General features: G+C 41.1%; 1 protein-coding gene across 1 annotated transcript in view; it reads left to right on the top strand.

The window, feature by feature from the left end:
* Positions 1-1094: 1094 nt before the first annotated feature.
* LOC135530100 (mucin-2-like) overlaps positions 1095-12681 on the top strand; it is a 33099-nt gene continuing 21512 nt past the window's right edge. The window contains 15 exon segments of the mRNA XM_064958490.1: positions 1095-1188; positions 1562-1835; positions 2174-2288; positions 2569-2659; positions 3087-3226; positions 3984-4200; positions 4422-4547; positions 7603-7717; positions 7889-8039; positions 8159-8272; positions 8798-8864; positions 9687-9824; positions 11572-11736; positions 11931-12025; positions 12235-12361. Of these exon segments, the coding sequence (XP_064814562.1) occupies positions 1113-1188; positions 1562-1835; positions 2174-2288; positions 2569-2659; positions 3087-3226; positions 3984-4200; positions 4422-4547; positions 7603-7717; positions 7889-8039; positions 8159-8272; positions 8798-8864; positions 9687-9824; positions 11572-11736; positions 11931-12025; positions 12235-12361 (2011 nt within the window). The 5' untranslated portion in view covers positions 1095-1112.

The following is a 12681-nucleotide window of genomic DNA, read 5'->3' as shown; positions in this document are numbered from 1 at the left end:
AAATGAGTCAAGTGCAGCTGAGATGAGCCGTTGAATTGAAACAACTCTTACTGTAGGGCCCAAATGAGTCAAGTGCAGCTGAGCTGTTCACCAGACGTGCTACGTGTACCAGACCTGCTGTTTTCAACTCTCTAGAGACATCCGGAGCGGTAGAGATGCTCTCAATGGTCGGCGATGAAAAGCCAACTGACATTTACTCCTGAGGTGCTGACTTGTTGCACCCTCGACAACTACTGTGATTATTATTATTTAACCATGCTGGTCATTTATGAACATTTGAACATCTTGGCCATGTTCTGTTATCATCTCCACCCGGAACAGCCAGAAGAGCACTGGCCACCCCTCATAGCCTGGGTCCTCTCTAGGTTTCTTCCTGGGTTTTGGCCTTTCTATGGAGGTTTTCCTAGCCACCGTGCTTCTACACCTGCATTGCTTACTGTTTGGGGTTTTAGGCTGGGTTTCTGTACAGCACTTTGAGATATCAGCTGATGTAAGAAGGACTATATAAATACATTTGATTTGATTTGACCGCCGAACAACCCTTTTAGGTTCTGGACATGGCCTTGTTTTCTAAGAGGTGCTATACCTTAAATAATCAAATGATGCATCATTGGAGGAGGCACGACACTGTCTCCCGTTATGAATATATAGTATTTATTTCAAGTCCAGAGTTCAAAACATTGCTTTATTCATTTTTTAACATTTACATTCAGAATAAAGGAAATAATAGATAGTAAAGGGGACTTTTGAAAGTGGTTGAATTTCCTTAGACGGGGCTGGAATAAACCCCAATCTGGGGCACTGTACAATAACATTTTAGAGAACCCCCCCTCTTGGCAACGAAGAGAAAATGTTGCTGTTTTAAAGCTAATATCCTGCAATTCTTCACATTTTGCAATGACTTATGCCATGTTCTTATGTTATCTGATTGGCCAGTCGGTAATCTGTCCCTGTCAATAGACATGTTTACCATGTCTCAATAAAGATGTCTGACATCCTCCTTCTGATGGGTGTGAACTGACAGACACAGATTAAACAATGGCATTATAAAGGAGGCCGTCAAGCAGCACTCTACACTTTTACCTGAAGCCCACTTCACCTGGACACTAACTATGGGGTGGACAACTCTGTGGTTGTGTGTTCTGGCTCTGCCACTAACGAGCACCATCCAGGTGAAAGCCAAGAAAGGTGAGACGATACACGATCATTTTGGAAATAGCAGTGATTTATTTCGATCTATGCAGACAAAGACAAACAGTAAAACATAGAAATAGATACTGTATAGAGATGGCGTTAGATTACGTTTCTATCTATTTCGAGTTAACTATCAGTCAAGAACAGACACATTTTGTTATTATGAACAATTTGGGTTGGAGCAAATCTGAGTGCCGTCTGTCTAGGAGTGTCATATATTTAAATATCTTGATTCACAATCCACTACAATTGGATATTTTGAAATACATGGTGCATTATGCACAATTTACAGCAAAGTGATAAATTGTGTCTCTTTCTGATTCCATACATTTCAAGTGGGTAAAGTTTTCTGTTTTCGTCTCCTCAGCGCGCCTGTCCAACCATGTGAACAGCATCTGCAGCACCTGGGGCAGAGAGCACTTCAAGACCTTCGATGGAGACGTGTACCAGTTCCCAGGGACGTGTGAGTACAACCTGGCCTCCGACTGCCACTCTGAGTCCTACCAGGAGTTCTCTGTGCACCTGAAGAGGAACGAGGCTACTGAGGCTGAGGGGAACCCTACGGTCAAACACGTAGTGGTCACTATCAACGACCTGGTCTTCCACCTGACCAAGACTCAGGTCGCGGTCAATGGAGAAATGTAAGTTTTCCACAAATGTTTTATGTTATGTGTCCTCTAATTCATCAGGGAAGTCACACTGAGCTATCTATCTATCTATCTATCTATCTATCTATCTATCTATCTATCTATCTATCTATCTATCTATCTATCTAACATTTTGTCTCTGTAAAAAGTAATGTATTTATAGTATCTGTTACCTATTCCCATCTGAGACAGCACTCTGACATATTTCCAGGGATTCCATTTTGAATTCAAAGGATTTAACTGTATTTTGTGTCTGTTTGTTGTTAATTGACACGTTGGTACATTTCTATGTCATCTCTGTCATTAATTATGTTCTCCGTCTTTATTCCCAGTGTAACTCTGCCGTACTACAATGGAGGAGTCCAACTGGAGAGGAATGCAGTTTACACCAAACTCTACTCCAAGGTTGGCCTGGTTGTCATGTGGAACGGAGAGGATGCCGTCATGGTAAGCTTTTATAAGAATCAAAACGTTACTTAGAAGAATGCATACAGAAGTCTATTTATTTATTTGCTTTGTAAGACTCAATAAGTTCACTGAAATTGACTGCTGTCATTAAAGAGTGAACAGTGTAAAACGAACCCGTGCACATGCACTGATGCCATGTGTGTGACTGTGTGAGAGTGAAGTCTTGTATCTCATCTCAATATCTGCTCTGCTGCTCGTGGCAACGGCATTTCCCTGAGTCGACCTTAGAAAATAGTTGACCCATCACTGTTTGCGTTAGGTGGAGCTGGACACGGAGTATACCAACCGTACCTGTGGTCTCTGTGGAGACTTCAATGGCCTTCCAGTCCACAATGAGTTTGTTCATAACGGTGAGCATTTAGAACAATTATTAGCATTACGAGTCATGAGCATTATAACATGTATAGTCATTTATAACACACTTATAATCATTTATATTAATATGTACAAGTATTTATAATAGCTTATTCCTGTAAGTTTTTATGGTGTTAAGTAATCAATATATTCCAAGTGGCTAATGTTATCATTTATTACATGTATAGTCACTTATAACGACTTTGTAAGCATTTATCTAAACATTTATAATGACTTATTTAGTAGTTATTATTACCGTGCTATTTATTAATATATTCTAAGTGACTGTTATATATTCTTACATCAAGTAACATCATTATAATTTCGCACAGGTTGTAAGTTCATTAATATACATTTATACACATTTATATGCGTTTCTAATCACTTATTGATGAAGGATGACATCGTTTCATTTCCGTGCAGGTCGTAAAGTGAGCCCCATTGAGTTTGGAAACAGACAGAAGGTCCACAGGCCCAACGAGGACTGTGAAGACCCCTATGAAGAGGAAGAGGAAGATGAACCTGCAGACGTTCAGCCTAAAGAGGACACATGCAAGGAGTTTGTAAGTTCTACCTCCAGTCTGTTCAGCCTGACAAGTAGACTACAGTATTTCCATGTACTTCACTTCATTCTACTGATGTATTTGACTGCCATATGGAAAGAATTAAGTTCAAATATGGCATAATATGATTTGTATTGCAACTAACAACCTCCTCCTTCTCCTTCTTTTCTCCCTCTTCCTCCTTAACCTCTTCCTCATCCTTTCCTCCTCCTCCTCCTCTCCTACTCCTTCTCTCCCTCCCTCCTTCCACCTCTTCTCCCTCCACCTCCTCCACCTCCACCTTCCTCCTCCTCTCCTACTCATTCTCTCCCTCCCTCCCTCCCTTCCACCTCTTCTCCCTCCACCTCCTCCACCTCCACCTTCCTCCTCCTCTCACTCCTCCTCCACCTCTACTTCCTCCTCCTTGCCCTCCTCCTCCTCTAACTCCTCCTCCTCCTTCTCTTCTTCCTCTCCCACTCCTCCTCCTACTCCTCTCCCTCCTCCTCCACCTCTTCCTCCTCCTCCTTCCCCTCTTCCTTCCCCTCCTCCTTCCCCTCCTCCTCCACCTCTAACTCTACTTCCTCCTCCTTTCCCTCCTCCTCCACCTCTAACTCCTCCTCCTCCTTCTCTTCTTTCTCTCCCACTCCTCCTCCTCCTCCTCTCCCTCCTCCTCCACCTCTTCCTCCTCCTCCTCCTCTACCTCCTCCACCTCCTCGTCATTCACCTATACCTTCTCCTCATTCACCTCTTCCTCCTCTTCCTCCTCCTTCCTCCTCAGCATGCCCAGTGTGACCAACTCCTGCGCTCGCCGTTGTGGAGCTCCTGTGGTGCGGTCGTGAACCCTGACCCCTACATCCAGGCCTGTGTTCAGGACCTGTGTGGCTGCAGCAACACTTCTGATAGCTTCTGTGTCTGCAGCACCCTGGCAGAGTACTCCAGACAGTGCTCCCACGCCGGGGGACAGCCACCCCACTGGAGAACAACAGCCTTTTGTGGTAATGGGACATCTCAATAACTGTCTGGGTGTTCAGGAAAACATTTATTGGATGACAGTAGAGTTGTAGATCAAAAAGTCACATGCAAAAAATAACTCTTTATTGTCCATAGTCAGCTTCAGATCACACAAATGTCTTTAAAAAATAAAATAAAAATATTTATATACACATTTACATATAATAATGAAATGCACTATAATTTATTTCCTTTGTTTTCTTAGACAAGCAGTGTCCGTTCAACATGGTCTATCTGGAGAGTGGCTCTCCCTGCATGGATACCTGTACCCACTCAGACACCAGCTCACTGTGTGAAGAACACCTGATGGACGGCTGCTTCTGCCCCCACGGTCAGCCTTTAACCAGATCACACCTCAATGTATCAGTAGAACAGTGATGATAGAGATCTAGAACACACCTCAATGTATCAGCATAACAGTGATGATAGAGATCTAGAACACACCTCAATGCATCAGTATAACAGTGATGATAGAGATCTAGAACACACCTCAATGTATCAGTATAACAGTGATGATAGAGATCTAGAACACACCTCAATGTATCAGTAGAACAGTGATGATAGAGATCTAGAACACATCTCAATGTATCAGTATAACAGTGATGATAGAGATCTAGAACACACCTCAATGTATCAGTATAACAGTGATGATAGAGATCTAGAACACACCTCAATGTATCAGTATAGCAGTGATGATAGAGATCTAGAACACACCTCAATGTATCAGTATAACAGTGATGATAGAGATCTAGAACACACCTCAATGTATCAGTATAGCAGTGATGATAGAGATCTAGAACACACCTCAATGTATCAGTATAACAGTGATGATAGAGATCTAGAACACACCTCAATGTATCAGTATAACAGTGATGATAGAGATCTAGAACACACCTCAATGTATCAGTATAACAGTGATGATAGAGATCTAGAACACACCTCAATGTATCAGTATAACAGTGATGATAGAGATCTAGAACACACCTCAATGTATCAGTATAACAGTGATGATAGAGATCTAGAACACACCTCAATGTATCAGTATAGCAGTGATGATAGAGATCTAGAACACACCTCAATGTATCAGTAGAACAGTGATGATAGAGATCTAGAACACACCTCAATGTATCAGTAGAACAGTGATGATAGAGATCTAGAACACACCTCAATGTATCAGTAGAACAGTGATGATAGAGATCTAGAACACACCTCAATGTATCAGTATAGCAGTGATGACAGAGATCTAGAACACACCTCAATGCATCAGTATGACAGTGATGATAGAGATCTAGAACACATCTCAATGTATCAGTATAACAGTGATGATAGAGATCTAGAACACATCTCAATGTATCAGTATAACAGTGATGATAGAGATCTAGAACACACCTCAATGTATCAGTATAACAGTGATGATAGAGATCTAGAACACATCTCAATGTATCAGTATAACAGTGATGATAGAGAACTAGAACACACCTCAATGTATCAGTATAACAGTGATGATAGAGAACTAGAACACACCTCAATGTATCAGTATAACAGTGATGATAGAGATCTAGAACACACCTCAATGTATCAGTATAACAGTGATGATAGAGAACTAGAACACACCTCAATGTATCAGTATAACAGTGATGATAGAGATCTAGAACACACCTCAATGTATCAGTATAACAGTGATGATAGAGATCTGTAAGTCGCTCTGGATAAGAACGTCTGCTAAATGACTTAAATGTAAATGTAAATGTAGAACATACCTCAATGTATCAGTATAACAGTGATGACAGAGATCTAGAACACACCTCAATGTATCAGTATAGCAGTGATGATAGAGATCTAGAACACACCTCAATGTATCAGTATAGCAGTGATGATAGAGATCTAGAACACACCTCAATGTATCAGTATAACAGTGATGATAGAGAACTAGAACACACCTCAATGTATCAGTAGAACAGTGATGATAGAGAACTAGAACATACCTCAATGTATCAGTATAACAGTGATGATAGAGATCTAGAACACACCTCAATGTATCAGTAGAACAGTGATGATAGAGATCTAGATCACACCTCAATGTATCAGTATAACAGTGATGATAGAGAACTAGAACACACCTCAATGTATCAGTATAACAGTGATGATAGAGATCTAGAACACACCTCAATGTATCAGTAGAACAGTGATGATAGAGATCTAGATCACACCTCAATGTATCAGTATAACAGTGATGATAGAGATCTAGAACACACCTCAATGTATCAGTATAACAGTGATGATAGAGAACTAGAACACACCTCAATGTATCAGTAGAACAGTGATGATAGAGATCTAGAACACACCTCAATGTATCAGTAGAACAGTGATGATAGAGATCTAGATCACACCTCAATGTATCAGTATAGCAGTGATGATAGAGATCTAGAACACACCTCAATGTATCAGTAGAACAGTGATGATAGAGAACTAGATCACACCTAGTAACACACAATAGTAACACGTTGACTGTTTTCACCACTCTGTTGGGACTGTGTCAGTAACACGTTGACTGTTTTCACCACTCTGTCGGGACTGTGTCAGTAAAACGTTGACTGTTTTCACCACTCTGTCGGGACTGTGTCAGTAACACGTTGTCTGTTTTCACCACTCTGTCGGGACTGTGTCAGTAACACGTTGACTGTTTTCACCACTCTGTCGGGACTGTGTCAGTAACACGTTGTCTGTTTTCACCACTCTGTCGGGACTGTGTCAGTAACACGTTGACTGTTTTCACCACTCTGTTGGGACTGTGTCAGTAACACGTTGACTGTTTTCACCACTCTGTCGGGACTGTGTCAGTAACACGTTGTCTGTTTTCACCACTCTGTCGGGACTGTGTCAGTAACACTGTGTCTGTTTTCACCACTCTGTAGGGACTGTGTCAGTAACACGTTGACTGTTTTCACCACTCTGTAGGGACTGTGTCAGTAACACGTTGTCTGTTTTCACCACTCTGTAGGGACTGTGTCAGTAACACGTTGTCTGTTTTCACCACTCTGTAGGGACTGTGTCAGTAACACGCTGTCTGTTTTCACCACTCTGTAGGGACTGTGTCAGTAACACGTTGTCTGTTTTCACCACTCTGTAGGGACTGTGTCAGTAACACGTTGTCTGTTTTCACCACTCTGTAGGGACTGTGTCAGTAACACGTTGTCTGTTTTCACCACTCTGTAGGGACTGTGTCAGTAACACGTTGTCTGTTTTCACCACTCTGTAGGGACTGTCAGTAACACGTTGTCTGTTTTCACCACTCTGTAGGGACTGTGTCAGTAACACGTTGTCTGTTTTCACCACTCTGTAGGGACTGTGTCAGTAACACGCTGTCTGTTTTCACCACTCTGTAGGGACTGTGTTTGATGACATCTCAAAGAGGGGGTGTGTCACTCAGGACCAGTGTCAGTGCAAACACGACAAGGTTTACAACTCTGGAGAAGTATTCAGACAGGATCGTGAGGAATGGTGAGTCAAAGGTTTAGACTTAAAGTGCTCAATGTAAAGCACTGTACGGTTAACATAACAAGTTACATGAAGACAGAAGTCGTGACAGAGGGTTCGGGAACCTGGTTTATCCTGTAAATTACTTCATCGTTGGTTCTGTGTCTGTGTTCTGTGTGTCTGTCTGTGATTCAGTGTCTGTCATCATGGTCAGTGGTCCTGTAAAAGTCTGCCCAGCCCTGCTACATGTGCCGTAGAGGAGGGTTCACACGTGACGACCTTCGATGGGAAAGCATTCACCTTCCATGGGGACTGTTACTACCCCTTAGCCAAGGTGGAAAGCAAGGTAACTGACAATTACACTATACTTTTCTGGAGAGACAATCTGGATGAGAAGTTGATGACATTTTATATGTCACAACGTTTTCTCATCATTTTGTTTTTGTTTTCCCTTCTCTGTTTCAGGATGAAACCAGTCCAAAGTTCACTGTACTGGTCCAGCTGGTTCCCTGTATAAGACAGAAGTTTGACACTTGCCTCAAGAGTGTTGTGGTCTTGCTAAACAATGATAGAAACAACGTGAGTATTTCCTTCATTAAAATATGGAGATTTGACATATACACTTGAACATATACACATGTATATTATACACTATCTGTGTATTTACAGTCAGGTCCAAATGAAAAGGCATCCTTGATAAAGATGAGCAAGAAAGACTATTAAATGAAGCTCTTTGGCCACACACACCAATGGTGGGTTTGGTGTCAAAAAGGAGAATCATGTGCAAAACAGAGCCTGATTCCTGCTGTATAAAATGGTGGTGGATCTTTGATGTTATGGGGCTGTTGTGCTTCCACTGGTCTGTATGGGAGGAATGGTTCCAAGATACTTCCCAATGTGTCCTCCAATCTCCTAAAACCTTGTAGAGAAAGGCTCAGTGTTGTTATCCTCGCAGGGTGAGGTATTGAAAAATAATGAAAACAGAGGTGCTAATCATTTTTGATCTGACGATAACTACTCACATGTAAGTGAAATGTATATAGTGCACAGCTAGTCTTGTGTTGAATAGGATTAGTTGATCATGGCTGTTGTTTTCTTTTCCAGGCTTTGGTGATTACCGCCGATGGGAAGGTCAGCCACAATGCACAGATCACTCTGCCTTACAACACAGGTGGGACATGGAATAATTAACAATAAGGCCTGAGAGGGTGTGATATATGGCCAATATACCATGGCTAATGGCTGTTCTTGGGCACGACACAACTTCCCTTACTAATGGTACATTGGCCATATACTACATTCCCCCAAGGTGCCTTACTGCTGTTATAAACTGGTTGCCAACATAATTAGAGCAGTAAAACTACATGGTTTGTCACCCCGTCTGATATACCACATCTGTCAGCCAATCAGCATTGAGGGCTAAAACCAGCCAGTTTATAATAAAGATTATGCACACTTTTATAAGTTATGAAAGTGCAACCAGTAACATGTAATGAAACATAGAATGAAACATTCGCCTGTATAGATATCAACTGCCTAATTCTATTTATTATTACACGGTACTTCCAAAGCTATTGACACAGTAATAAGTACAGTAATGTTTTAAATAAAAAATAAATCATATTTAATTGAATGATTATTAGCCCCAAACCCCTCTTTCTGTTCCCAGCTGACATTAGTGTACGGTGTCTATATTAGGACAACCTCAGTCTCAGCAGGAGCTCTTTCAGTCTTGTTCCCAGCTGACATTAGTGTACGGTGTCTATATTAGGACAACCTCAGTCTCAGCAGGAGCTCTTTCAGTCTTGTTCCCAGCTGACATCAGTGTACGGTGTCTATATTAGGACAACCTCAGTCTCAGCAGGAGCTCTTTCAGTCTTGTTCCCAGATGACATTAGTGTACGGTGTCTATATTAGGACAACCTCAGTCTCACAGGAGCTCTTTCAGTCCTGTTCCCGTCAGTCATTAGTCTATTTGTTTTTCTTCCCATAGCTGACATCAGTGTGTTCAAGCCCTCGTCCTTCCACATGATGCTCCAGACCAGCTTTGGGCTGCAGGTTCAGATCCAGCTGGTCCCTATCATGCAGGTCTATGTCACCCTGGACGAGAGCTACAAGACCAAGACACAAGGTAAGTTAACTCCCAAGCTGTAGGCATATAGCTCTGAAGGTGAGCAGATATCAGTTATATACGGAGTTTGAATTCTACTTTATGTAAACGTAATAAACATTGGTAATCTTACTCACCAGGGCTCATTAAACTAGTAAAGACAGCAAGAAAGTACAAAAATGTTGTTGATTTTTGTTTGGTGAAGGTTTATATGGTGTTGATTTCTGTTCGGTGTAGGTTTATATGGTGTTGATTTCTGTTCGGTGTAGGTTTATATGGTGTTGATTTCTGTTCGGTGTAGGTTTATATGGTGTTGATTTCTGTTCGGTGTAGGTTTATATGGTGTTGTTTTCTGTTCGGTGTAGGTTTATATGGTGTTGATTTCTGTTCGGTGTAGGTTTATATGGTGTTGATTTCTGTTCGGTGTAGGTTTATATGGTGTTGTTTTCTGTTCGGTGTAGGTCTATATGGTGTTGATTTCTGTTTGGTGTAGGTTTATATGGTGTTGATTTCTGTATGGTGAAGGTTTATATGGTGTTGATTTCTGTATGGTGTAGGTTTATATGGTGTTGATTTCTGTTCGGTGTAGGTTTATATGGTGTTGTTTTCTGTTTGGTGTAGGTTTATATGGTGTTGTTTTCTGTTCGGTGTAGGTTTATATGGTGTTGATTTCTGTATGGTGTAGGTTTATATGGTGTCGTTTTCTGTTTGGTGTAGGTTTATATGGTGTTGATTTCTGTATGGTGTAGGTTTATATGGTGTCGTTTTCTGTTTGGTGAAGGTTTATATGGTGTTGATTTCTGTTTGGTGTTGATTTCTGTTCGGTGTAGGTTTATATGGTGTTGATTTCTGTGAGGTGTAGGTTTATATGGTGTTGTTTTCTGTTTGGTGTAGGTTTATATGGTGTTGTTTTCTGTATGGTGAAGGTTTATATGGTGTTGATTTCTGTTTGGTGTTGATTTCTGTTCGGTGTAGGTTTATATGGTGTTGATTTCTGTGAGGTGTAGGTTTATATGGTGTTGTTTTCTGTTTGGTGAAGGTTTATATGGTGTTGATTTCTGTATGGTGTTGATTTCTGTTCGGTGTAGGTTTATATGGTGTTGATTTCTGTTTGGTGTAGGTTTATATGGTGTTGATTTCTGTTCGGTGTAGGTTTATATGGTGTTGATTTCTGTTTGGTGTAGGTTTATATGGTGTTGATTTCTGTTTGGTGAAGGTTTATATGGTGTTGATTTCTGTGAGGTGTAGGTTTATATGGTGTTGTTTTCTGTTTGGTGTAGGTTTATATGGTGTTGATTTCTGTATGGTGTTGATTTCTGTTCGGTGTAGGTTTATATGGTGTTGATTTCTGTTTGGTGTAGGTTTATATGGTGTTGTTTTCTGTTTGGTGTAGGTTTATATGGTGTTGATTTCTGTATGGTGTTAATTTCTGTTCGGTGTAGGTTTATATGGTGTTGATTTCTGTTTGGTGTAGGTTTATATGGTGTTGTTTTCTGTTTGGTGAAGGTTTATATGGTGTTGATTTCTGTTCGGTGTAGGTTTATATGGTGTTGATTTCTGTTTGGTGAAGGTTTATATGGTGTTGTTTTCTGTTTGGTGAAGGTTTATATGGTGTTGATTTCTGTTCGGTGTAGGTTTATATGGTGTTGATTTCTGTTCGGTGTAGGTTTATATGGTGTTTATTTCTGTTTGGTGTAGGTTTATATGGTGTTGATTTCTGTTCGGTGTAGGTTTATATGGTGTTGATTTCTGTTTCTATTTCTTCTAGGTCTGTGTGGGAACTTCAACAAGGTTCTGTCTGATGACATGAAGACCCCCCAGGGTATGGTGGAGGGAACAGCCTCTTCATTTGGGAACTCCTGGAAGGCTAATCCTACCTGCAGAGACAGAGAGGAGAGGCTGGACGACCCCTGCTCCCTCAGCGTGGAGAATGGTATGCCCTCTTCACTAACTCTTTAATTGAAGGTTAACCCTTACATAACTCAATGAAAAGCAGAACATAAGCATTTCATAAATGTTTATGTCAACGACCGCAGTATCATGTCGTTGGATTCAAATCGAGGCAGGAAGCAGCAGTTTATACTGTATCAGACATATTTGAACTCTTACCATGTTCTGTTTACTCAGAGAACTATGCTAAACATTGGTGCTCCATGCTCAGAAGTTCTGACAGCACTTTTGCCAAGTGCCATGCCATGGTGGACCCCGAGCTTTACTACAAGGTAATACATTTTCTATAACTGTAACTGTTACATTTCATTGAGTTGCATCTGGTTTGGAATGCTCACAATTATACCTATTTGTCCTGAACTTTCTTACTGTTTTTAATGCTGTTTGTAATACTGTTTGTCATGCGAAAGCTCTGGCCAATGAGATTTGTTAAATATTTATTACGTATGGAACATTTACTTAAAGTTGATATTTTCTACAGCGATGCACGTACGCTAGCTGCAACTGTGAGAAGAGTGAAGACTGCCTGTGTGCCGTCTTCTCCTCTTATGTGCGAGACTGTGCTACCAAGGGAGTGGTCCTGTCGGGCTGGAGAGAGAACGTGTGTGGTAAGTGATTTACACTTCTCATATTTATGTCTTGTCGTATATTGGTGAAAGGAGATGACAGTATAGGCCTCTCCTGACTACCAATGAAAGGTTCACTGATATTCTCATTAGAATATATGTGTTCTGCAAATGGTTCTACTGCCATCTCTAAAAGTATGGGAGACAGAGGACAACCTTGTTAGATTCCACTGCCATTGCAAAAAGTAGGGGAGACATGGGGTAACCCTGACAAATTCCCCTACTCAGGGGAAATTGCGGTGCCCGGTCAAACGGTTGTGGATGTTTGTAAAAGTTTTTATTTTATTGTGATGTCAACTTTT

This window comes from Oncorhynchus masou, unplaced genomic scaffold (genome assembly GCF_036934945.1).
Source record: "Oncorhynchus masou masou isolate Uvic2021 unplaced genomic scaffold, UVic_Omas_1.1 unplaced_scaffold_1253, whole genome shotgun sequence".
NCBI classification, from domain to species: domain Eukaryota; kingdom Metazoa; phylum Chordata; class Actinopteri; order Salmoniformes; family Salmonidae; genus Oncorhynchus; species Oncorhynchus masou.
This window is presented reverse-complemented; position numbering and strand designations above follow the sequence as displayed.